This window comes from Carassius carassius, chromosome 4 (assembly GCF_963082965.1).
Source record: "Carassius carassius chromosome 4, fCarCar2.1, whole genome shotgun sequence".
Taxonomy (NCBI): domain Eukaryota; kingdom Metazoa; phylum Chordata; class Actinopteri; order Cypriniformes; family Cyprinidae; genus Carassius; species Carassius carassius.
The window spans coordinates 42,809,237-42,836,558 of NC_081758.1; the positions used below are offsets into that span (position 1 = coordinate 42,809,237).

Here is a 27,322-nt window from a genome sequence, read left to right on the forward strand (position 1 = left end):
TAAATGACCAAAACACACAAAATAATGTTAGTAAAATTACATAAGCTGTTAAAAAAAAGGCCTATCAACTATACTAAAATAACACTGTTTTGAAAACTGTTGTGCTGCTTCATGTTTTTGTTTTTGTGGAAATATTTTGTGATACATTTTATTTTTCAGGATTCAGAGATGAATTGATAAATGTCTTACTGAGTCTGATACAGTCACACATTATAATGAAGCAAAAGCTGTACGTCTTTTGGATGAATGACTGAATCTGTAGTTTAAATCTGTAAAATGAAGATCTGCTCATGTGTTTATAGAGTAGTCTTTCACAGAAGCTCGATCCGTCAGTGACCTTCAGCTTCATGTTTGTAATGTGAGATCTGATCGGACGCAAGGAGAGATGATTAGATATGAACAACTCCATCAGCTGACATTTCTACAGAAACACAGACTCTAGATCAGTGTGAAAGACTCGAGGAATAAATAACCTTCAGAGATTCACTGTATGATCCACATCTAACAGGATGTGGAAGAAACGTTAGCTCTGAAAATACAAATACAGTTGCAATATTTGTTTGTTTGGGATTCCCAAACTTTTTGTCAGCCGAAACTCTTTGAGCTAAAATATTATTATTATTATTATATATAAGTATTTATCAACACATTCACATGTTCACGGTTCTCTGATCATGTGACATGCAGGTAAACAAATAGAATATTTAAACTTTTTTAGTAATTATTTTGTGCAGATATTGTTTTAGTAATTATTTTGATTTCAAATAAAATATTTTGTCTTTTTTAGGAAGTGTTTAATTTGTATTATTTTAAAATATAAAAATTTTATTAAAAGTCAAATTTGTCATGTTTTCGGAATATTTTTTGTTTATTTTTGTTTGTAAATCTTTTAAATAAAATATTTGTATGGTTTCATTTTATTAATTCTGTGTTTTATTTTATTTCAAAAATATTTAATATTTTTTCATAATAGTTTTGTTTTTTAGTAGGTGTTTTATTTGTATTTTTTGAATATTTGTTTTAATTTATTTCAATGAAAATTTTATTTTTTATTTTTTTAATTTAAAATATTTTTTTGAATATTATTTCAGAAATATTTATTAATATGCACATTTTCATATTCCTTTCATATTTCTCATAATATTTAATTATTAATTAATCTAAATTCAGCACCCATTTGGAAAACCCTGGTATAAGCAACAGAGTTTTTCTCATGCTAATTTAGATTCTAAGTAAATATAATTGGATAAGAATGCACTAAACCCCTCGTACCGTCCGGACTGTTCTTCATTGCATCAAACAAGCCGTGTCAAGGTTTGATGAGTGTGTGATTGTGATCCGTATCTGAGTCGTGATGTGACACGTCAGGAGAGGAGCTGTAGGTCACAGATGTCTGTGTCTGCGTGCTCAGGAGGAGATGGCGGAGCTGAAGGCTCAGCTGTATCTGCTGGAGAAGGAGAAGAAAGCTCTGGAGCTGAAGCTGAGCACACGGGAGGCTCAGGAACAGGCCTATCTGGTGCACATCGAGCATCTGAAGTCTGAGGTGGAGGAACATCAGGAACAGAGACGGAGATCGCTCAACTCCACCAGCAGCACTGGAGCCAACGACAAGAGCGGGAAGGTACAGTGCATACAATACAACACACTGTCAGATGTCTGTTCACACATTCATATGCACATGTGTGGATATATCATAAAGAACCTAAATGGAAACACCAAGATGCAAATACGGTTTCACACTTTTTTTAGTGGAAATAAATAAAATAATTTGTGCACATCTCATTGGTTGGCGTTTAACTTTTTTGGGAAATATGATTTTCAAAAGACAAGTTGCTGTCTAATAAAACCCAGATTTTTGACTGTAGAGGAAATAACAGTACATCCGTCTAATTGAAAACTTACGAGATTGTGTGTACTGCTTTTTGGTCCAATAAGTAATATCTCTGTCTTGTCTGAATTTTATAGGAGAAAATGAATTGTCATCCAATTTTTTTTAATTTGAACACTCTGTTAGCTTAGATAATTAAGAAGTTTCATCCGATCTCGATAAGATAAATAATTGAGTCCATCCATCTGTCTGCTGTCCATCTGTCTGTCCATCCATCTGTCTATATCTATCTGATGTCTGTTCGTCTGTCACTCTGTCTGTCTGTCTATCTGTCCATCCGTCCATGTCTGTCCATCCGTCTGTCTATCTGTCTGTCCATCCGACCATGATGTCTGTCTGTCCGTCTATCTGTCTGTCCATCCATCCATGATGTCTGTCCGTCCGTCTATCTGTCTGTCCATCCATCCATGATGTCTGTCCGTCCGTCTATCTGTCTGTCCATCCGTCCATGATGTCTGTCCGTCCGTCTATCTGTCTGTCCATCCATCCATGATGTCTGTCCGTCCGTCTATCTGTCTGTCCATCCGACCATGATGTCTGTCCGTCCGTCTGTCTGTCCATCCATCCATGATGTCTGTCCGTCCATCTATCTGTCTGTCCATCCGACCATGATGTCTGTCCGTCCGTCTGTCTGTCCATCCATCCATGATGTCTGTCCGTCCATCTATCTGTCTGTCCATCCGTCCATGATGTCTATCCGTCCGTCTATCTGTCTGTCCATCCGTCCATGATGTCTGTCTCTCCATCCATCCATGATGTCTGTCCGTCTGTCTATCTCTCTGTCCATCCATCCATGATGTCTGTCTCTCCGTCTGTCTGTCCATCCGTCCATGATGTCTATCCGTCTGTCTATCTGTCTGTCCATCCGTCCATGATGTCTATCCGTCTGTCTATCTGTCTGTCCATCCGTCCATGATGTCTGTCTCTCCATCCATCCATTATGTCTGTCCGTCCGTCTATCTGTCTGTCCATCCGTCCATGATGTCTATCCGTCCGTCTATCTGTCTGTCCATCCGTCCATGATGTCTGTCTCTCCATCCATCCATGATGTCTGTCTCTCCGTCTATCTGTCTGTCCATCCATCCATGATGTCTGTCTCTCCGTCTATCTCTTTGTCCATCCATCCATGATGTCTGTCCGTCCGTCTATCTATCTGTCCATCTGTCCATGATTTCTGTCCATCCGTCTATCTGTCTGTCCATCCGACCATGATGTCTATCCGTCCGTCTATCTGTCTGTCCATCCATCCATGATGTCTGTCCGTCCGTCTATCTGTCTGTCCATCCATCCATGATGTCTGTCCGTCCGTCTATCTGTCTGTCCATCCGTCCATGATGTCTGTCCGTCCGTCTATCTGTCTGTCCATCCATCCATGATGTCTGTCCGTCCGTCTATCTGTCTGTCCATCCGACCATGATGTCTGTCCGTCCGTCTGTCTGTCCATCCATCCATGATGTCTGTCCGTCCATCTATCTGTCTGTCCATCCGTCCATGATGTCTATCCGTCCGTCTATCTGTCTGTCCATCCGTCCATGATGTCTGTCTCTCCATCCATCCATGATGTCTGTCCGTCTGTCTATCTCTCTGTCCATCCATCCATGATGTCTGTCTCTCCGTCTGTCTGTCCATCCGTCCATGATGTCTATCCGTCTGTCTATCTGTCTGTCCATCCGTCCATGATGTCTATCCGTCTGTCTATCTGTCTGTCCATCCGTCCATGATGTCTGTCTCTCCATCCATCCATTATGTCTGTCCGTCCGTCTATCTGTCTGTCCATCCGTCCATGATGTCTATCCGTCCGTCTATCTGTCTGTCCATCCGTCCATGATGTCTGTCTCTCCATCCATCCATGATGTCTGTCTCTCCGTCTATCTGTCTGTCCATCCATCCATGATGTCTGTCTCTCCGTCTATCTCTTTGTCCATCCATCCATGATGTCTGTCCGTCCGTCTATCTATCTGTCCATCTGTCCATGATTTCTGTCCATCCGTCTATCTGTCTATCCATCCGACCATGATGTCTGTCCGTCCGTCTATCTGTCTGTCCATCCGTCCATGATGTCTATCCGTCCGTCTATCTGTCTGTCCATCCGTCCATGATGTCTGTCTCTCCGTCTATCTGTCTGTCCATCCGTCCATGATGTCTATCCGTCCGTCTATCTGTCTGTCCATCCGTCCATGATGTCTATCCGTCCGTCTATCTGTCTGTCCATCCGTCCATGATGTCTGTCTCTCCGTCTATCTGTCTGTCCATCCGTCCATGATGTCTATCCGTCCGTCTATCTGTCTGTCCATCCGTCCATGATGTCTATCCGTCCGTCTATCTGTCTCTCCATCCATCCATGATGTCTGTCTCTCCGTCTATCTGTCTGTCCATCCGTCCATGATGTCTGTCTCTCCGTCTATCTGTCTGTCCATCCATCCATGATGTCTGTCCGTCCGTCTATCTGTCTCTCCATCCATCCATGATGTCTGTCTCTCCGTCTATCTGTCTGTCCATCCGTCCATGATGTCTGTCTCTCCGTCTATCTGTCTGTCCATCCGTCCATGATGTCTATCTCTCCGTCTATCTGTCTGTCCATCCGTCCATGATGTCTGTCTCTCCGTCTTATCTGTCTGTCCATCCATCCATGATGTCTGTCCGTCCGTCTATCTGTCTGTCCATCCGTCCATGATGTCTGTCTCTCCGTCTATCTGTCTGTCCATCCGTCCATGATGTCTGTCCATCCGTCCATGATGTCTATCCGTCCGTCTATCTGTCTGTCCATCCGTCCATGATGTCTATCCGTCCGTCTATCTGTCTCTCCATCCATCCATGATGTCTGTCTCTCCGTCTATCTGTCTGTCCATCCGTCCATGATGTCTGTCTCTCCTTCCATCCATCTGTCAGATGTCTGTCCATCAGTCTTTCTCTGTATGTCTCCAGCAGCAGCTCGTGTGAATTATTGATGAGTATCTTCTCTCTCTCTGTTTCGATCGATTGCTCTGTTCTCGTCTCTCTGCTGTGAAAGCATCCCATCTGTGGGTGTGAGAGCGGGTTCAACTGCTGTCTGACTCACCTGTGCTTCACACGTGATGTTCTCTTACAGTCTCTGCAGATCCCAGAACACCTCATCAAACCTGTGACCTTGGCATTGCTACTTCACTCTACACATAATCCTCTTTATCTATAAGCGCCAGATAAGATTCAGTTGTTTTTAATAAGAATTTGCTATGATAATTGCATTTATGTTTATGCATTAACAGACGCTTTATCAAAAGCAGCTTGCGATAGAGGAATGTAAGCAATACGGTTCATGCATTCCCTGGAAATGAACCCATGACCTTGGTGTTGCTAGCGCCATCTACTGTTTGAGCTTCAGGAATACAATCACACTAGCATTATTAGGTCTGCTTATCAAATAAATAATTTTACATTAAATACTGGTTCATTAAATTAGAAGAATGAGTATGAAACTAGGACTTATTTCAGTGGTTCTCAGATGGCCTCAAGATGACTTAAAATAATTTAAAATAAGTAAGAACAACTAAAAATAAACCAACCTTTTTTTTTGGTCTTTGAAGAACCAGGATTCGCACGGTCTCTGTAAACCTGAATATATAAGGAGGCCTTAATTTCTTTAATTTATTTTTATATTTTATTATTGGTATCATTTTATATTTTTAATTTTATTTATTTTACATTTTTATATTTTAATATTCATATTGATTAAAATTAAGTTTAAATAAACTTTAAATTTTAGTTTAAATTTGACATTTTTCTTTAATTTTGTATCCGTTTAGCTTAGATTTATTTTTATTTTAGTTTTAGTCATTTTTGTACTTCAACTTATTTCAGCAAATTGCCAAGGCAACATTTTTTACATTGTCATTTTTTTTATTTTATGTGTATTTGTTTTTGGCGTCAGTTTAGTTTTTTGTTGTTCTTGTTGTTTGTTTGTTTACCACTTCAACTTATTTCAGTTAGTTGCTGTTTCTGATGTTTCTAAGGCTTCCATGTTTAAGTGTTTAATTTTATATTTAATTTTGTTATGTGTGTTTGTCTTTATATATATATATATATATATGCTGCAGGACTCTGGTGATTCTCCGGTGATCAGTCTGTCTGATCTGAGGAGTTTGAGTGACAGCGACCTCGCGGCGGAGCTCACCAGCGCCCTCAGGAGGTCAGTTACTGCTACTGTACTACTGTAACTACAGTTACTTTTTTGTTTTTGTGTTGAGTATCATATTTGATCCTCAGGCGTTGGCTCATTTAGTCAGATATAGTGAGAATATGTAGGAAAAACAGCTCAGTTTTATTCAGACTCCAACTGAGCAAAAAATATGAATCTGGTGCAGATGCTGATATTTATATGATTGAGAGATAAAGAAATCAAGGCTCCTCAGAAGATGTGAGATGTTCTGGAGGCTTGAGAAGATCATTCCTCCGCTGAGGAACAGTGAAAGTAAAGCTTCTGGAAACAAATGCTCCTCAAAAGATCCTGAGGATCAGATTTGAGACTCTAAAACATGATTGATGGAGAATCAAGTAAAGCTGAGCTGCTTCAGTCCAGGAAGATATTACTGTCCTTATTCTGATGTATGTGTGTGTGTGTGTGTGTGTGTGTGTGTGTGTGTGTTCCAGAGAGAAGAAGCTGAAGGGTCGCATTCAGGAGTTGGTCGCGGCGTTAGAAAGACTCACTAAGAGCAGTGAAGTCAGACATCAGCAGTCATCGGAGTTCGTTAATGACCTTAAACGAGCCAACAGGTAACACACACACACACACACACACACACACACACACACACACACAGCTCAAATGTGTGCCTTGATTTGAAGAAGCCTCATGATGACAGGATCCAGTGGAGCTGTGTATGTTTGTGTCGCCTCCTGCTGGTCACATTGCAGCATCACTGTGTGTTTAATTCAGGAGCTGCTGTTAATGCCACACTCTTGCTGTACATCCAGGCGTTACCTAGTTATTTTACTATTATTTATATATTATTAGAGTATTTATTAATGTTTACAGTAAGATTTTATTTTTATATTTTCAGTTATAATTTTAATTAAAAAAATGCTTTTTTTCTTCTAATATTTCTATTTAGCTTTAATATATTATTTCAATTTGAGGCAAAATTAAAAAAATATATTTTTTTAATATATATTTATGTTTTCCATCTAATTTATATTTTTCACCCGGTTTTGTAATTTTTATTTGCTTTTTTAATATTCTTATTGAGCTTTAGTTATTTTTAGCATTTCAACTTCTTTCAGTTAGTTGCCAGAGCAACATTTTTAATTTTATTTAATTTTAATTTTTAACTTTATTTTTTATTTCATTGCCAGTTTATATTTCTACTTAGCTTTGTTATTTAGTAACCTATTTGCCAAGACAAGGTTTCTACATTTTTATAATAATATTGTTATTATTATTATTCATTTGAGCTTTAATTTTTTTTTTTTACTTTTAGCTTTAGAAAAAAAAATTCCATCTATATTTTCATTATTTATTTCCTAATATTTCTGTTTAGTTTAAAAAAAAAAAAAATTCAGTTTTAATAATTTTAGAATTTCACTGTATTTCATAACTTTTTTTGACACTTTGGGTTTATTTATTTATTTATATTTATTATTATTTATTATAAAAACACTTTGGGTTTTTATAACCTTGCCAAGACAATTTGTAATAATTAATCTTGTTGTTGTTTTTCATTTCTGTTCATCTCTTTTGTGTTTATATGTCTTTTGAGCTGTAACCTCTATTTGATGTCCTTCAAGTTTTTGATTGTAAAGTAATCCTGGAGTCGGTCAGGAGGTGTTAAAGCTGTGTGTGTTTCTCTCACGCAGTAATCTGGTGGCAGCGTACGAGAAAGCCAAGAAGAAGCACCAGAACAAGCTGAAGAAGCTGGAGTCTCAGATGATGGCGATGGTGGAGCGTCACGAGACGCAGGTGCGGATGCTGAAACAGCGCATCGCTCTTCTGGAGGAGGAGACGTCTCGACCGCACACCAGCGAGACCTCGCTCTGAGGAGAAGACGTTTCTCAGGATGTTCACGCTGCTCTTTCACACACAACAGCCACTGTCAAGCTACAGGAATCATCATAAAAACGTGAAGCGCTGGCTCAAACGTGCTCGTTTTGTCAAGGAGGAGACGGCGTTTAATTCGTTTTTCCAATTCTCACTTATGAGGTTCACCATTTTTATGCTTTCACTAGTCAAACCCGGCGATTGAGATGACATAACACTCATAAATCCTCATAATTATTCATTACTTTAGAAGGAAATGACATGAACACACACTCACTGGTAGCTGTTCACTAGTTATATTTCATAATCGTACAGTGTAGAGGAATGCAATTTTTTGTTTTTTTGTTTGTGAGCAATAAATGAGCGAGGTTTAAAGCCTCAGATGAAGATTCTGTCGTTTTTTAACATCTGATAATCTGTGCTCCGTTTATAATCCAGATTGGACAAATTTAAGCTTTATGATCAATATGTGATGAATTATGAGTTACTAATTTGTTAAAACACCACTTAGACTAAATTTAATCGGCTGATGAGATGTTAAACAATCGTATATTATTTTATTGGTAACACTTTACAATAAAGTCTAACGTTTATTAACTATAATTAACTAAAAATAAACATTATTAATAAAAATACAGTTGTTCATTTGTTTATTTGTGCATTAATATTAACAGATGCAACTTAAAATTTTTATATTAATAAATGTTTAAATTATTAAGATTAATGGACGCTTTAGAAGTATTTTTATTGTTTAACTACTGTACTTAATGTATGTAACAAATGAAACCTTAAATTGTTACCATTATCAAAATCTAATTTTTTTTTGTAAAATTTTAGTTTTATAATTACATGTGCTGATCTTTAATAGTTAAATGTATTGATCTTCTGCATTAATTACATTAATAAATAAAAAAAACATTAAATATATTCACATGAGAAATTACAAGTCTTTTTTTCTTAGAATAACATGCTCCGATGCATTCTGCAAAAACAACAAAAATAATAATAAACTTTATTTCATAGCGCCTTTTAAAAGTTGCATCTCAAAGTGCTTTAAAAAAATATATATATATATATATATATATATAACTAAAATACAAAAAAAACAAGGAAAACATACAGCAAAACAATTTAAGATTGATATAAAATAAAAACAATCACTACTCTAAAAAAAGTGAGTTCTTAGAGATTTAAAAACGAAAAGTTTTGATAAATCCACCCAAAAAATTACATTATTTTTATTTATTTTTTCCAAGTGGGAAAAAAAATATTTTCAAATATTTTCTTATAAGCAAAATTTTTATTAAATTTTTCCTGCAGGAAATATGATGACAGAATCTTCATTTTGTGTGAAATCTTGCTCCGACCTTCATGTTGTGTTTGTTCTGGTGTCATCAGCAGATCTCACATTTCAGTTTATCAAGCTCGATCCTCATCACGTTCAGCTTCCTCCTCATCACCACATCACCTTCTGACGGACGAGTATTTATTTTCCCCGTCCTGTGAGAGCGCAAACTCACGGTTTATTCAGATGATCCTGCACGGTTTACACGCTTCAGCTCCAAATCTGTTCATCCCCAACAGATCGCGTAAGATCTGTAAACGGCTTTCATTCATATTTATCAATTATGACACTGACTTTTCTAATTCATGGTGAAATATTCAATGCATGTCTCTTGAGAGTACCGATCGTCCCACAGAAAGAGGTGCTGTTAAAGGAATAATTGTCTTGAAAATTAAAAACAGCTGTATATTTACTCCCCCCGAGATCAGCGTGAGTTTGTGTCTTCATCAGATTTGGAGAAATGTAGCATTGCATCAGTGTCTCAGCAATGGATGTGAATGGGTGCCGTCAGATAAAAACATCACAATAATCAACAAGCACTCCAGTTCATCAGTTAACATTTGGAGAAGACAAAAAATGTTTTTTATAGAGCTGTTTTTGATTTGTAAACACTGCTTGATCTGTGCAGATTTCTCTCCTGATTCAGACCAGAACACTTTTTCACTGGAGGAAGTGTTATTATGGATTATAGACTCTCTAAAAGCATCTTAATGCTGCATTTGTTTCATCTTTTGTCTTCTCCAGATGTTCACTGATGGACTGGAGTGCTGTGGATTATTGTGATGTTTTTATCAGACTCTCATTCTGATGGCACCCATTCACATCCATTGGTGATCAAATGATGCTATGCTGCATTTCTCCAAATCTGATGAAGACACAAACTCTTCCTAATCTTTGTTGGTCTGGGCTTGAGCACATTTACAGCACATTTTCATTTTTATGTGAACTACTTTTTAATGTGACCGAGCATTTAATTCAATAATCCACGATTCATAATGCTGGACGATCAAATCTCAATGACTGATTTACATTTTCATGGTCTTTCTTTGTGCATCGGTTGATAAAGGAATAAACAGAAGGATTGATTATGAGATGGTTTAGACATTGAGACATTCATGAAAACTATATGCATATCCATTGTAAACGATGGGCTGAGAAACTAAAGGGTTTGTGAATCGTACTTAATTTGCACAGATCTGTTTATGAATCAAATTTTTGCAATCATTTTGTTTTATTTTAATACAGAATGTATTTGTTTATATAATAAAGAAATAATGCAACACTTTGTTTTAAGTCATTTTAACTTATATTTTATTGTCAGATTTTCATGTACTCATTTCAGATTGAAATATTAAAAGAAATGTAGGTTGAGGTTCAGTGAATGGTGATTTCCACGTGCAAACCGTAAAAAAAATATATTTAAATATTTTTGAAATATTCAATTATATATTATAATATTTAAAAGAATCAATTGCAAATATTACAAGTACATCTATTCTTCTGAAATTTCACATTTTCTTAAGAATTTAAAAAAAAACTGAAAAGATGTACTTAAGTATTTTTCAATAAAATGAAAGTTCTTAAATATTTACTTATTTTTTGTTTTCTATTGTAAATATTTTAAGTTAATCTTTTTAATTCTGGAATATTTAAGTTCTCGAATATTTTATTGCAAATACAAGTACATCTTTTCAGTTCCAACATATTCTATTAACATTTTTAACATTGCGTATTTTTCTAAGAACATCTTAAATACAAATACAAGTACATATTTTGTTTTAAAAACTGTATTAACATTTTTATCACTTAAGTTTTTCTAAGTACATCCATATTCTCAGATATTAAAATATATTTTAAGAACGTTTAAGTTCTTGAATATTTAAAGAACAACTTAAGTGAAGATGATTTAAGTTCTCAAATATTTTCTTAACATTTTTAAATGTTTTTCTAAATGCATCCAAGTTCTCAGATATTTTAACAATTTTTAGTTATTAATCTTAAGTATATCTTTTAAGTTTTCAAATATTTGTAATATTTTCTAAGAACAACTAAGTTCTCAAATATTGTCTTAACGTTTAAGATCTTATTTTCTGATAACTCAAAATGCAAAAATAAGATCTAAAGAATAAAATATTGGATATTGTCGGGAACACAATATATATCTTAAGTCATGGAATAAAATCCAAGTTAATATTTTTGATTTTTATTTCAAATCAAAATAAATCAGGTCAGTTCTGATTGCACATTACCTTTAAATTCAATACATTTCTGAAATGAACAAACAAAGGTGTTTCCATCTCCCTTCGATTTATTCTCCAAGTATAACAATTATTTATAGTGTGGAAAACTGAATTATTGCCAAGACTGAACAAAACGTTTCCTGTATTATTTACAGTGAGTTTGGGTTAAACAGAATATATTTGAAATACTGTAGAAATTTGCAAGAAAAAAGGTTTTCCTGACGTGATTTACCTGATGAGGAGCTACATTATTCTGAAGACATGCTGAAGGTGGCATGCCCTGAGAGGAAGCCGAACCTTGCGTCCTGTTCCTCTAACACTAACGCATGCAACACAAACGTCCGTCTGAGAGATCGAGAAGTCAACATGCCCAAACTTCACATGATACGCAATGGAAGAAGAAAACAAGGCATCGCGTCGAAAGAAAGAGAAAGAAACTCGACGTTTTAGTTCATACACTTCACAACATCCATCCGTTCGCAATCATGAAGATTAAAAAAACCCAAAGTGATAAAAGCGGAGTGAATATCAAACCTCATGGCACATTCACGAGACCAAAATACAAAAAAAAAAAGCATCAGGTGCATAAAAACAGACTGGTTTGTTCACAGTGGTCACACATCATCTTAAACGTGTCGATTTAAAAATCCAGATGATACGTCATCCTGAAGTGGGAATTAAAGACTGTTTGCCTCGGAAACAAGTGAAATTAAAAGGCTCCGCTCGAGACGATAAACGAGGACGTAAAGAATGGAAATAACGACGCAGTGGACGGTTCAGAGCCACTCCAGATCCGAGACACATGAAGAGCGTATGATACAAGTCCAGCGGGGATCACTTCTTGGCCTGTTTGGGGACTGTGTTCCTGGGCGGAGTCACAGGACGACTCGAGTTGGGTTTCTTCTTCTCTGCTGGCTTCAAAATCTGCAGATTAAACACATGAATCCAGCTGAATAACGTGAAAGTCTGAATCAGCTTTTAGAGTTTATAACACCATAGCCATTATAATGAATGCATAATACATTATAAACCAAGGATCAGAGCAGGACTGAACGCACCTGGAAGGAGCACATGAGGGTCTCGTCCACGCTCATCATGGCTCCAGCGTTGTCAAACTCTCCACAGTAGTTCGGTGCGGAGAACAGAGTCACCAGCTGCCGCTTGGCGAAGAACTCGTATCCGTCCTCCACCACCTGCACACACACGCGCGCACACACACACACAGGAAGAGGAAGTTCAGGAGCTGATACATATCAGTCAAACAACTCACTACTTCACTGAATCACAGCTGGACAGTTGGAACATTCATAGCTGTTTTTGTGAATTAAAAGCCAGCGATTTTCTTCTGGTCACTTCATGCATGCATTTCTTTGTTCCTCTTTATTACTTTATATTTGCATATATGCTTTGGAGCTATATTTATTTAATCAGGTTTATTATATTATTATTATATAACTTAAATTCAAAACCATTTGAACTCATGAAATAAAAAAAATAAATAAATAAAATACCTGGATTAAAATACTCTCTTTTAATTCAGCTAGTTACCAAGACATCATTTTTATACATTAGTTTAATTTAATAGACTAAAATAAAGAACTTAAAATTAAAGATGAATAAAACTATACTGGCAAAAAAAAAAAAAAAAAAAGACTAGAATTTACTAAAAGACAACATTTAGAACAAACACTTTTGTTACAAAATGAAATTATACAAATAAAAACTACTACAAAAAAAACACTATAACTACATCTTAGTTGTACTAAAATAACACAAAGTCAATAATTATTTACATAGAATTGTTGAGGTTTATTAATTTGTAATTATTTTTAAAGGTTATAATTACATTGATAATTATTTTTCTAGCTATTAATGCAAATTAAAAGCATTTTATTCTCATTTATTTCTTCCTGGAACAAAATGTGCAAAGAAATTGTGGTAATGCATGTCAAAATGTTGGCAGGGCAGATCAATATTTGACTATCAGAAAGAAACCCCTACTGTTATGATCATAAGGAAGCATGTAAAGGAAGTAAACTCAAACACTTGTACTCTATATTCCACTTCTATTTGATCAACTCGTATTCTTTCATAATGTGAATCGAATATTTTATACATGAACACATGGTTAATGTAAAATGTATTACTAATTGTGAGCAAATTAACTGTTCTGATAAAATTACTGCTGCGATACAATAAACACCATTATACTGTAAAATAGAATATTAATAAAAAATACTACAAAGTCTTGAATATTAGAATTGTAATGTTAAAGTCTTAATTTATTAATTTCAAACAACAAACTTTATTTTGGCAGTTTGTTGGCATACAAATACAGAGCAAAATAAATATTGCAATAAAACTCCAGTACTATAACATTAATTGAGTATTTAATAAAGATACAAAATTATAAATGTAATATAAATCATTGTTTTTTGTGTGCGTTTTGTTGGTGTACACACACACACACACACACACAATATACATTTTTTTATTATTATTATATTTTAATTTATACAATTATATATACAAATTATATAAAATACATAATTATATAAAATACATATACATATATACACATACTAGGGGTGTGCACGGATAGTCGAACATTCGAATATTCGTTCTGCTCTATTCGATAAATAAAAATGATATTCGAATTTCGCTATATTTTTGCTTGCCATAAATTTAAAATAAAACCTAATTCGGTCACTTTCTGTGATTATCCACGGCATATTTGAAGATGTATATCTACTTCAAATATGCCGTGGAGAATCACAGAAAGTGGCCGAATTCAAGAACATTGTTGCAGCATCTCTCAAGCAACGAATAAACACCGCTAACTTGGAGAATGCAGTGAAAACTCCTCTTCTCGCGTCTGCCCTAGACCCTCGGCACAAACATCTCAGGTTTCTCGATGAAAACATGAGAGAAGTAAGAAAAAAATAACTTTGTTGAACATTATCAGAACATTTTCCTTGATGCGAGTGGTGCGTCACCAACGATGAAGAAGATGCAATGCCCACTGAGCCAGTTCTTCAGCGATGATTACAGAGAGTCCAGCCGAGACGAGTGGGAACAGTTCTTGCTTTATCCACCAGATGAGGATCCCATTCAGTGGTGAAACCAAAACACGAAGCGCTTCACAAAACGTATTCGCTTAGCACACCGTTATTTGTGAGTCCCGACAACGTCTGTGCCGTCAGAGCACGTTTTCTCCGCGGTCGGCCTTAATGTTAACAGACTAAGGAGCCGACTTTCCCCCGATCATGTTTACATGCCCGCATTTCTTGTAAAACATGTAAAACAATAGAAACTGTCAGCAAATCTTTTTTGCTTTTTTTCTAAGTTAAGTGTAAGCTACATTCTGTACAATAGCCTAATCGCTGCTTTACGTTTTTTCTTCGTTCACTTTTTTTGCTTTTAATCTGTACTTTTGTTTGTTTGCACGCATTGTTAAAGGTTTTCAGCTACAAAACACGATGTGTGATGTTCAAGCTTATTGTGTGTAAGCTTGTTCAAAAATGAAGGAAACAAATGTTGCTGAAAAATAACGTCTGTCTCATTAAACTTAATTTAGATAAACGAATATTCGAATATTTGTTGTGAGCTCAAATATTCGAATGTGATATTTGTGGAAAACGCCCATCCCTAATACATACATACATACATGAGAGAGACAAAAATGTATAGAAACACTTTACAGTAAAATAATTAGTAAAAAATAATCGTATTTTATAGTAAGATTAAAATTGCAATATTCTTATTCACATTTCCAATAACTGGACGTTCATGTTAGATGAAACTAAGTGACTCTCCCAGCAGAGACGGATGACTACAACAAGAGAACGCTGACACAATACTAGAGAGTGACTACAGGTTAGACAATTACTGAAGTCAACTACGGGTTTCCTCTTCATATTTCCCCATACTTTTAGCGTTATTCTTTAGAGAGGGAAACATTTAGAGACGGTTCTGTGAGGCGTTTTAGGAAAAACCCTCTCTACGATGATCTAAATCCATCTAAAAGCACCGCTGCTACAGATGTCAGATCCAGCACATGCAACAAATCATCATAGAACTCCTTAAACACTGGAGACTAGAGCTTGAGATGTAGGGAAAAAACCTATGACTGCAGTATTTACTTTCTATGTGACATACTGTATATTTCAGAAATATTCACCAAATGATTTTCCCAAATCATTCAAGCCCTATTCACACTTGGTTATATACAAAAAAAATACTAATTTAATCAAAATATTGTTCATGTTAGTTTCAGGGTTATTACAGTAAACTTAAACAAGCCAAAAAAAAAAAAAAAAATCTAGTTTTCAATTAGTTTAACTGGATGAATTAAAATAAACTGTATATATATATATATATATATATATATATATATATATATTAGAGCCCGACCGATATATCGGCCGGCCGATATAAGCTAATTGCATTTAAATCGGCATCGGCATTTATAACGGCCGATGAAACATGAGAAACAGAGTCTCATGCTTCACTCATGTTATGAGTGTTGCATAGTGTGCCCACCAGAGGGAGCTCTGCAGCTCCAGAGTTAACAACAGCGCCAGAAGTCCACTACAGAAGAAAGCGATCAACTGTTTTGACGGTGAGTCTGTCGTTCGTCATGTGAAATGATTGTAGATTTAGTTCATACCCTGTATATAAAAACTGTGTGGTAGTTCTAGCTAACGGTCCTATCATTATCACTTCTAAATATTCTGTAACATCACTTACAGCCGCTAATGCATTGCTATATTAGATTAGCCACAAAGCTAATACCATGTTTATCAGTGGAAGCGAACGTTAATAGGAGATCAAACTATAACGTTAGCATTTAACTTATTCTTATTCTATTGCGGTGTGTTTCCCACATAATGACCGCGTAATTGGGCCTTTCACACTGGACGCGGTATGCATGGCGCTTGCCGCTGGGTTCAGCGTTGCCCTTCAGATACAACGCGATTTGCGCTGCGCTATGGCTTAGGTGGAGTATTAAAAACGTTTAGCGGGAGCTCTTTCATAGTCTGTTCCTCCTCCTTTCGGTCAGCAGCAAACATGTATCTGTCCCGTTGTAAGAAGCGAGCGATAGCGCTAGTCCTGCTGATGAGAATTAAGAGAGAAGCAAGGAAGAAGAGGCTACCCTCAGGTCCAGAGAACAATTTGGTGAATTCAGGCTGGTTACGTTACTCTAACGCTAATAGCTTCCTTTTTAGCAGGCCCCTTAAATGCTTGCTATTAACTTGTCTGAAGGTGGTTCTTCTCAAAATTGACAGCGGTGTGTTCATGACACTAACATTAACCATTCAACTTCGAATTGATTCCCTAATCTTCCGGTAATAGTAGGCATGACGATGTTTTGATTCAGACTGCACAAAGAGAAGAGGAGAAGATATACGGGTCTGTTGTGAATGTGTCTGTGAGAGCAAATATAGTGTAGTTACAGTAACTACAGTAGGTGCGTCAGAAATGATTAAACCAGAGGGGACATGTAAATAAATGTGAGCTGAACAAGCGCTTTTTTTTTTACATATTGTTTCAAAGCAGCTTTACAGACACAACAGGAAAATGTTGAAATAATATTGTTAAATATAAGTAGGTAATACCTATTACTTGACAAATAAAAAAATATATATATATTTCTAATTTTTGCCTATGTAGGAGATCCCAGTTTATTATTATTATAATTCTAATGATACATGGTGATATTAATACACATGCTTATTCTTTCTCCGTCTCTCTTTCTGCCTACAGATGGCTGAAAAAGGTGAATGCTGTAGCAGCAAAGTGTGGGACTACTTCTGCAAATACTTTAACTTTAGTATTATAATTTATTTACAGTAAACACACAGACTGTTAAAACCAGCTTCAACTGGAAGAAAGTAAAAGTGTTAAATGTTTAAAACCAGACTGTTTTTTGATCATTAAAAAAATATATACTTTTGATGTGCAATTGTTTAGTCATTGAGACTGTAATCTAAGGCTTTTTTTTAACATAGTCCATTCTGGAAAATGGTTTATACAGCCCACATACATAGAACAGTAGATATTTTGCTATTGAATGTTGTGTAAATGCAGTTTATAGGAAATGGGTCTAATATCCAGATTATTTTTAAAATCAAAATATCGGCTTATAAATCGGCTCTTTTCAAGTTAATATCGGCATCGGCCCCCAAAAATCCATATCGGTCGGGCTCTAATATATATATACACACACACACACACAAAAACTTCAAATGACAAAAACAAACAACAAAAGTACTATAGCTAACCAAAATCGACAATTTAATCTAATAAAAAAATAGCATCAATGAGTCACAGTACAAATCAATGTTAACTTTTGATTTTAAACCTTTATTAAATGCTGAAATTATCATGAATTATTAAATATAAGTATCGTTCAGTTACTGTAGTTAACGAATACTGAACAGAGTAAAGTGATTCTTTCTATTTTAATAAACTTCATCTCTGTGATGCAATGCTGAATTTTCAGCATCATTACTTCAGAACAGCAGTGTACAAACAAAAACTGCAATTAAACTCCTAAATAAATAATAATGTATTTAATTAAAAAAAAAAAAACTAGTAAGACTGTAGACTGAAGCGTACTGTGTTCATTTACACGAACAGCAAACACACCAAGCTGCTGATAAAACAGTGTATGAGGAGCAGCTCGCGTGTAAATGAACACATCACCGCGCTTCACTCTGAAATGAGCATCAGTGTCATACTGCCTCACCTGGTGAGCCCTGCAGATCAGATCCAGGTCGTGTTTGTGGAGGAACTTAGCCACTACTTCCGCTCCGAAGGTGAATGACACACCTCGGTCGTTCTCACCCCATCCCAGCACATCCTTATCCGGGTCGGACCACAGCAGGTCACACAGGAGACCCTGGTCCGGGACATCTGTGGGTCTCATGATCCTTCTGATCTGCTCCATGGACTGAAGATCCGGAGACAAACCTGAGGAACAGCAGAAACTGCTGGAGATTAGGTTCCTAGAGACGCTGCATCTGTTCAGGGATCATACGAGACTCTGATGATGTCAGTGGAAATCATAAACTGATGAAGTAAGAGGATTTAAACAGACAGTAAACAGAAAGCAGATGTTCAGGCTTCTCATTTTACATGCGTCATGTATCTGAAGTCTTTCCTGCAGAGAAAGATCTAACTTTCTCATGAAGCATTAGGAGGGTTGATTCACTTTAGCGATTAGTTCAAAAGGACATTCATGTTAATGACTGGAGAAAAAACACTAAGATATAGTTTTGTAACAAAAATAGTTCATTAAATACTGTTTTTAATTCAGTAGCACAAGTTTGTTTTTCGCTTACATCTTAATAATTTTAAATTAAACGGCATATTTTAATTTTTTTTAATCAAGGACACAATAAATTTGTCAAAAGTGACATTTGAGGCATTTATAATGTTGCAAAAGATTTCTGTTTCAAATAAATGCTGTTCTTTTTAACTTTCTGTTCATCTGTGGATCCTGAAAAATAAAATGCATCACTGTTTCCACAAAAATATTCGTCTGTGTTCAACACTGAAATGTTTCTCGAGCAGTGAATCATCATATGTTCATGATTTCTGAAGATCATGTGACACTGAAGACTGGAGGAATGATGCTGAAAATACAGCGGAGCATCACAGAAATAAATTACACTTTAACACAGATTCACACAGAACACAGATGTTTTACATTAGAATAATATTTCACAGTTATACTGTATTTTTGAACAAATAAATGCAGCCTTGATGATCAGAAGAGACTTATTTCAAAAAGACTTATAAAAATTTACCAAACTAAACGTTTGAACAGTAGCGTATATTTAATTGAAAATATATATTTTAAAAATATTATATTGTAACTTTTTATATATTATTATTATTATATCTTTATATTCTTTTATTAAAAATATTTTTATGCATTTATTATTTTATATAATTATATAATATATGCATGTATATATTCTTTATTTATATAATGTATGAACTAAATGTCCAGCAACAGTGTTTATAAAACTAACCTACGTACAGAAAAAGACTAACAAATGGATTTGAGATTTAACTTGGACTCGTGACAAAACACTGGTGATGTGACTCAAGACTTAAGCACAATGTTTTGAAAACTGCCAAACAAAGATGCCCTCGTAAAAAGTGTGAGCTTTAATGGATACCATAAAAACTCAGATTCATGACATTCCTCGCAGAAGAAGAGCCAGCACTTGTTCAGCAGGTGAAAGTCTCTCTGGTTATCTACAAGTGTACAGCACACACACACACACACCTCCATGACAGCAGAAGATCTTCTCATCCACGATGGCAGCGATGGGCAGACAGTTGAAGCAGTCTGTGAACGTCTTCCAGAGCTTGATGTTGTAGCGTCTCCTGCCTAAACACACAGCATGAGTTTGAGATCACCTGCAGGATTTATTATTTAACACTAGTTCACATTTAAATGAATAAGCAGAGCTCTAGAGGAACAGACTCTGCTAAAAATACACTCTGGTTCCCTTCACTCTCGACGATGCTCAATAATTAATTCTGCACTGAACGAGAGTCACTGTTCTGTTTAAAGTGCACGTCTTGCTCTTATAAAAGAGTTTAAAACACGGCTAAACACAGTCAAATCTGGACATGCATTTACGGATTATATTCCCACGATGGCCCAGTGTTTTAGCAGGATTAGGGATTTCAGCATACACCTTCAAACAAAATCATGTTTTTCAATAATAAAAAAAAAAGACAAGTTTTAGTAATTTTGTTGCATGTTTTTGTCATTTTTACAAGTTTTAGTTTTTTATTATCTAGTTTATCCATTTTTACTTTTAGTTATTTTAGAACATCAAGATAAACTAAATAATACAATAATATTTGTGTCTCTGTTGAACACCAAAGAAAATACTTTGAAGAACGTTGGATTCCGAACAGGTCACCATTGACTTCCATAGTAGGAAAAAAAAATAAAAATACTATGAAAGTCATTGGTGACCTGTTCGGAAACCAACATTTTTCTAAATATCTTCTTTTGAAACACAGGGGGTTTTTTTAATTATAAAGAAACGTATTGATATTATAATAACGCATCTTCGGCATCACTGAAACCACAGCACAGTCTCTGGACACTCACACTCATCGTAGAAGCCGTAGATGCGGTTGATGGACGCACACTCGTGGTTTCCCCTCAACAGGAAGAAGTTCTCGGGGTATTTGATCTTGTAGGCCAGCAGGAGACAGATGGTCTCCAGAGACTGCTTCCCTCGGTCCACATAGTCTCCCAGGAACAGGTAGTTGCTCTCCGGTGGGTATCCTCCATACTCGAAGAGCCTGAGCAGGTCGTAGTACTGCCCGTGGATATCACCTGTGGAGAGGAGAGCGGCTCATTCGCTGATTTCAACAACACGACTGGCTAAACCAACTCTGAAAGACATCTGGACAGTAGGAGAGATTCTGCTCTTCCCTATTTACCACAGTAGATCTGCGGCGAGCTTTAACTGAGATTCAACCGCGAGCTGAAGCTCAGCAGCAGGGTTGTGTTACTCACCGCAGACCTTCAGTGGTGCTTCCAGCTCCAGGAGGATGGGCTGGCTGAGGAAGATCTCGCGGGATTTCAGACACAATCCCCGGATCTCGTTCTCCTGCAGCTGCACGTTCTTGCCAGGCTTCGAGCCTCTCACTGCAAACACACAAACAAACAGTTAACCAAAGCAATGTGTCGACTCTTTGACCAGTCCCATGGGAAAAACATAAGAGCGCAGTGATTGTGTTTAAGACACTTGATATTTATTATAGTATCACTGATGTACTTTTATAGTTCCTATTAGATATTTTTACATTTTAATTGTAGCAAGTTTAATTTATTAATTTTGTTTTATATCAATTTTGTCATTTATAAAAGCAGTAAGCCCCGTGACTCCGTGGTTTACAGTGGATTTATAACAGCTAAGAGGCGTTATTAGGCACGGTTATAAAAACCCCTTGTCTGTTATAAATTCACTGTAAACCACGGCTTCACGGGGCTTACTGCTTTTATAAAACTGTTATTCCATACATGTAGTAAGGTTTCACAAAATAAAACAGAGCAAATCGTGTAATATTAATAAAAATAGTATTCTTCCACCAAACTATGTAGCTCCTCAGAAACAGTTGTTGTTGTTGTAACAGAGTGGTTGCCGAGCAACACACAAAAGTAAACAAAGGTGTGTGTTTGTAGAGTAATTTACAACAGCTTCGAACGCAGCTCAGCCAATCAGAATCAAGGACCTGAACTATCCGGTGTATAATGTATATTTTAGCACTTAAGCTTAAAAAAACAATGTGAAATGTTGGCTTGATAACTAACTGAAATAAGTTAAAGGTTCTTTTATATTTTTATTTGATTTTAGTTAACTTTTTTAACATTTTTATTTAAATGAGTCAATCAAAAAGCATTCACTGAAATCATGAAACGAAAAGCTCAACAAAAATGTGATTTTTGGAGCCTTACGAAATCAGTTTTCGGTGTTCAAAGTCTCTGTTTTGTGTTTCCTAATTCCTTTTTAATGGTTTATTTAAACTGTAATAATCAAAATGTAATCAACTGAATTCATAAATTTTTAACAATTTAGTTAAACTGTTTACAATAACAGGGCACATTCTGTTCCTCTTTTTTTTTTTTTTTTTTGGATTTATGTTTTGACAAATTAAACACAAATATATACTTTGTTTAGGTAATCAAATGAAGGCATGCATGAGTAACAAATGTTTTTTATGTAATTTTTTCTAATATAATAATAGTTAATAGTTTTTAGTCATAATCCCGGTCCAAAGTTCTGCCTACAGCTGGAAGATAAAACAAAGATGTGGAGAATTTATCAATCCAAGCCAACACTTCAATCACCCTCAGACGTCATCGTTCATGTAATTATCTGGTTAGTTGAGCAATCGTTTCTCGCAAGTGTGCGTCTACAGTTGCGAAACCAGAGTAATTTAACCTGCAGTAATTTAGGACAAACAGGAGTGAAGCGTGGCATTATGCAGATAAATATGGCGTTTCTAATGGCCTTTCTGTGATCCGTCAGCACAGGGAAGGGAAGTAGGTTAGGTTCATCTTCCTGTCTGCAGACGTGCCCTACTTACAGAGGATCAAAGTGACCTACAGGATTCATCCCTAATGTGGAAAGCACACGGATCATCCCGCAGTCCCATTTCTCCCCGTGTACAACTTCTGCCTGCTCACAATGTTTGCAGTTTTCACATCGATCTGGAACTCCAGGGAATAAAGGCTGGCCTGTGCTCCATGACGGCCTGTTACTGCCCAGCATTTCTATTTTTACCCCGTGTTTTGAGCAACTGGCACACAGCTCTGCAGCTCTGGACCGAAGCTTGTTTTGTTGATAACGGAAAGTTATGGAGGACACAACGTACCAAACACAGGATTTAACTGGATGATCCAAATACACACGTTTGAAACGGTTAATATTAAAGTATTTTCCCACTGAATTACTAAATAAAACAGCAGTAATATGTTGTAATATATATAGAGCTTCTGTGATATAAAAAAACAACAATTACCAGGATGTAAGACTGTGGTGATTTACCTTTACAGTAGCGTTTCCCAAACTGGGGTTCAGGAGATACTGAATAAAAATTAAAGCATTAACAAATCTCTTTAAAATAAAAACAAAAATAAAACCCTTTGTAAAATATTAAATGACATGAAATACATAAAGACAAATATTATACATTTCATCTGAATATTAATTAATAATTTTAAAATCAACAAAAAAAGAATTAAAAATATTGATTTACGTAATAATGATTATGAAAAATATTAATACACACTTAAAATAATAAATTACAATAACAAAATACTCTAATATATACATATAATACTGAATATTCTTTAATATGAATAAAAAATTACAAACAACACTAAAATATTAAATGCATTATATTTAATATATATCTATTATTTAATATTAATATTTTGAACAATTTAAGTAACAACTAGATTTTAAAAAAAATGCTATGTGTATATATGAATTATATAAAAACAGTATAATAGTATTCAATAATAGTAATAATTCTGAAATGTAAAAAATTAAATGCATAGATATGCACACAGGTGTAAAAAGTGGAATATATTAGTCATTTAGAGCAAATGAGTTTCCACTGGCTGTCTTCATAATCTCATGCCATGTCAACAAACTCTCACAGAGTAAAGCGAGAGAGAGAGAGGACTGTCCGAAACACTCCACACAACAGGGCTGTGAGACTTATAACAGCAGCCACAACAATGAGCAAAGGGCTCTTTCAACGCGTGCTATTCAACGAGATGATGTCAAGCCCCTTCATCACCATTAGCTGAACCTTTCTTAAAGGAATCATTCATGCAAATAACGAAAACAGTCAACATTTGAGTGCACCAGCCCTTTAAATACTGATGGACGTCACTATGTTTTGGATGCAGGTGTAAAATAGTGTTTTCTTTGTTTCGATCTTAAGACTGCCGTCACCTTAATTCACATCCTCATTGTTTTTGTGACACTCAAAAACTGGAAATGCTAAATTATATAATCTGCTACTTCTGTAACAAATTGCTCCTTAAAAAGCTTGAAAGCAGCTACACTGGTGCACAGACCGGCCACATCACCAGGTTTCAGGCGGTGACTGTTCTAGCGTGCACACTGCTCCTCAAAGCTTGTCTACACTACAAAGACAACACAGCTGACAACTGCGGGAGATCCGCCCAAAACACTTCTGAGTGATTGCCCCACACGGAATGTGATGCAAAGCTATCGAGGTTCGAGTTTGGAGCTTTACAGTGAGTGAAGCCAAAAGCTGACGCATGCTCGAGTAAACTGCTTTGACGAACTCGTCTCAGTTATGCGGGTGAAGTCACTGTCATGTAATGCACCAGCTGAAACTCCCTGTGACGAGACACGCATACCAAACTACACCCTCGTGAGCTCACATACTGTATGAACAACGCTACACAACAGCTGAATAGGGTGGAAAGCATCTTTAAAGTTGTGCTTGTGCAATGAAACCTTTCAGAGCTTCGTGAACAAACTTCAAGTACTCAGAGTTTTACTTCCAACTCTGAGTCCTCAGCAAAAAAAATAAATAAAATACTACAAATGCTCATTGTTCAAGCTAGTAATTACAATAACACTCCTATATGATGAATATAGCCAAAAAGCCAAAAGCTACTTGTTTGCACACGTAGAAACAACAATTTGAACGTCAAACCATTGCTTCTGGCCCAAAATAGGAGTCTGTAATCCATAACACTTCATTCAGTGAAAAAGTGCATTTGCTGTTGTCTCTCACATCAAAAATCAAGTCACATTTTTCGAGAGTTGTTTTTTAGTGGCGTTTGAACAGTTCAGATTTCTCTCCTGATTCAGACCAGAACGCTTTTTCACTGGAGGAAGTGTATCATAGTTATAAACGTCTTAATGCTGGATGTGTTTCATCTTTTGTCTTCTCCGGATGTTCACTGATGGACTGGAGTGCTGTGGATTATTCTGATGTTTTTATCAGCTGTTTGGACTCTCGTTCTGACGGCACCCATTCACTGCAGAGCATCCACTGCTGAGCTAAATTTCAAGTGAAAAATAAAATAAACTCATCTACATTTTAAGTGAACTAGGTCTATTCCTTTGAGCATATCCTAAACTCTTCAATTCATGAATCTGAGAAGGACCCGGTCTCCTGGACTGATATCCTCCATCCTTGAACCATGAAGCAGGTTTTGGCAACACATCGGGCAGCATTAAACCGAGTGTGGTTATGTAACGGGAGCAGACTGCCAAGGGAACAGCCGTACTAATAGCGGGCAGATATAGGTGCAGTCCTCACACCCCGGCCGCGTTTCTAGGCTGTAAAGCAATAAACATGCAGGTGGTGCAACTGGCTACATCTAAGCTCTGACGAGGTGGAAAAAACAGGGAGAGGCTTCTGAGAAACACAGTTAGCTTTATAGAGTAGCCCACATGAAAAAACACGACCGGCTCGGACACAAAGTAAAAAGTATTTCTAAAAGCAATGCATGTCTGAAAATGATTCAAGGTGTGCAAGTTCTGTTCTTTAATGCATCTGAGTTCTGAACATCCATGTTTATGTGCCTAAAGATGATGCATCTCTACTTTACAATGTTAAAAACTAATGCAATGTAAAGCATGCAAAAATACTGTACAAAACCGAACCCAGAAGTCAGTTACGTAAAAACTTTCGTTATCATGAACCAAGGATTGCTATTACAGTATATTACCGTGTACAATAAAACTTTCCATGATCACAAGGTATTTATTGCAGTTACGACTTTTACTGCTTTATGATAATGCAATACAATAATGCAATAACATTATGAAACATTCACTTGTATAATAAAAGTTAGAACAGAAAATAAGATTAATGTTTTTGAATATTTAGTCTCAAAAAGCAACTAAATATATATATATATTTTTTTTACTAATTCAGGCCAGTACAGTTTTGTCATTTCCAGGTTTTTAATGAATGTGGGAGCCTTATATAAGTGTATAACATCACACATCAGCATTATATAGTGTATTTTTATATATATATTTTTTTTTAAGCACAAAAACCGCGCGAGGAGCTTGGCTCTGTCTAAAAACCTAGCGAGCTGTCTATGTAGACTGCATTTTTGGGCATCTTTGGCGCGTTTCTGAATGTGTCTCGAGAGGAAATCTAACGTTATTTTGTATTTGAAACATAGCCGTTGATGTCAGTAACGTTACGTTAAGCGGCTAACGCTAAGCTAAACGTGTTAGCTGAGATCAACAGCTCGAAATACGACCCAGATAGCGGATAAATCAGTAATAGACATATCGATATGCTACAATAAGAACACATTTTAAATTATTTGTCTTTTTATAACAATATTTTAGCGACTCACCCTCGAGCAGGCGCTGAATGATGCTGTCTATGTTGAGTTTGTCGATGTCAGCCATGACTAGCCGAATAAAACACAAACGGCTCCGCTCAAAACACACACCAAATACGACAAATAAAACGATTTCGGTTAGAAAGGAAGAGATTTGTCACAGAAAACTCTTAAGAGAAGATTTAAAGCGTGGTTTTGAGCGGGCCGTCAGATGTGCGTGCTACGGCGGAGGCACACCGGCTCAGCGGAAGGATACACGCGTTCAGTTACAGCCATTTATATACTGACCGGCGCGCGGATGAATACACCACAGCTGCACGAATGAGGAAAAATAGTGCGGAGGAAATGGAAGGGAGCTGGATTTCACAATAATCCGTGACGCTGAATGTTAACTGGAGACCTTTATTAACTATATATACAACTAACCACATCCTCCTTTGGTTCTCAATAGTTTAATTCAAAAAGGAAATTGGCTACTTATTTCGTTTGTAAAATCATTTTAGCATCATGCATTTAATTTTATTTAAAAATCCTAGTATTTTTACTGTAATGAAGAAAGTTTATATGACTGAGGAAACACAGGACTAGTGATAGATGTTCAGCATCATACAGTATTACATCATCATGAATCATGTTTTCTTAAGATGTTTTAAGAGTTTGAATTTGAATTGAAAAGAACTCAAAAATATATACTGAAATCCAGATTTAATTATATTGATTATAATATTGTGACTAAATAAGAGCATTCTGGGAAATTCATTACTCTTCCATCATGGTAAAAAAAAAAGTTAATTTGTTAAATACCTGTCAAAAATAAATTAATAATATAAAAGTGTTTCTGTAAATAGTCCATATCCTGTGAGGATGAGAATCAGGTTTATTATTGTTAACTGAAAACTAAAACACTAAAAAAATATATATTTCACTACTTTAA

General features: G+C 35.9%; 2 protein-coding genes across 4 annotated transcripts in view; one reads left to right on the forward strand and one right to left on the reverse strand.

The window, feature by feature from the left end:
• LOC132140094 (colorectal mutant cancer protein) overlaps positions 1–8,224 on the forward strand; it is a 104,597-nt gene extending 96,373 nt beyond the window's left edge. For all 3 annotated transcript variants that reach the window (XM_059548910.1, XM_059548909.1, XM_059548911.1), the window contains 4 exons: positions 1,412–1,621; positions 5,962–6,053; positions 6,515–6,637; positions 7,718–8,224. In XM_059548910.1, the coding sequence (XP_059404893.1) occupies positions 1,412–1,621; positions 5,962–6,053; positions 6,515–6,637; positions 7,718–7,898 (606 nt within the window). In that variant the 3' untranslated portion in view covers positions 7,899–8,224. The remainder of the gene's footprint in view (positions 1–1,411; positions 1,622–5,961; positions 6,054–6,514; positions 6,638–7,717) is intronic.
• Positions 8,225–11,533: 3,309 nt separating this feature from the next.
• LOC132140095 (serine/threonine-protein phosphatase PP1-gamma catalytic subunit B-like) lies at positions 11,534–26,652 on the reverse strand. Its single transcript, XM_059548912.1, has 7 exons — positions 26,401–26,652; positions 21,043–21,174; positions 20,629–20,859; positions 19,786–19,890; positions 18,235–18,458; positions 12,542–12,676; positions 11,534–12,407 (listed from the first exon to the last, which is right to left on the reverse strand). Exons 1-7 carry the CDS (start codon positions 26,453–26,455, stop codon positions 12,318–12,320), a joined length of 972 nt encoding a protein of 323 aa, XP_059404895.1. The 5' UTR covers positions 26,456–26,652; the 3' UTR covers positions 11,534–12,317.
• Between the last annotated feature and the right edge of the window lie 670 nt (positions 26,653–27,322).

What these genes read in the sequence shown, in the direction of transcription:
- LOC132140095 (XM_059548912.1), bottom strand. Translation starts at nt 26,455, where the DNA reads ATGGCTGACATCGACAAACTCAACATAGACAGCATCATTCAGCGCCTG. An exon ending in AGCACCACTGAAGGTCTGCG is followed by an intron (nt 20,860 to 21,042) that starts GTGAGTAACACA and finishes TCCTCTCCACAG; the next exon opens with GTGATATCCACGGGCAGTAC. An exon ending in GATCTTCTGCTGTCATGGAG is followed by an intron (nt 18,459 to 19,785) that starts GTGTGTGTGTGT and finishes GCTGTTCCTCAG; the next exon opens with GTTTGTCTCCGGATCTTCAG.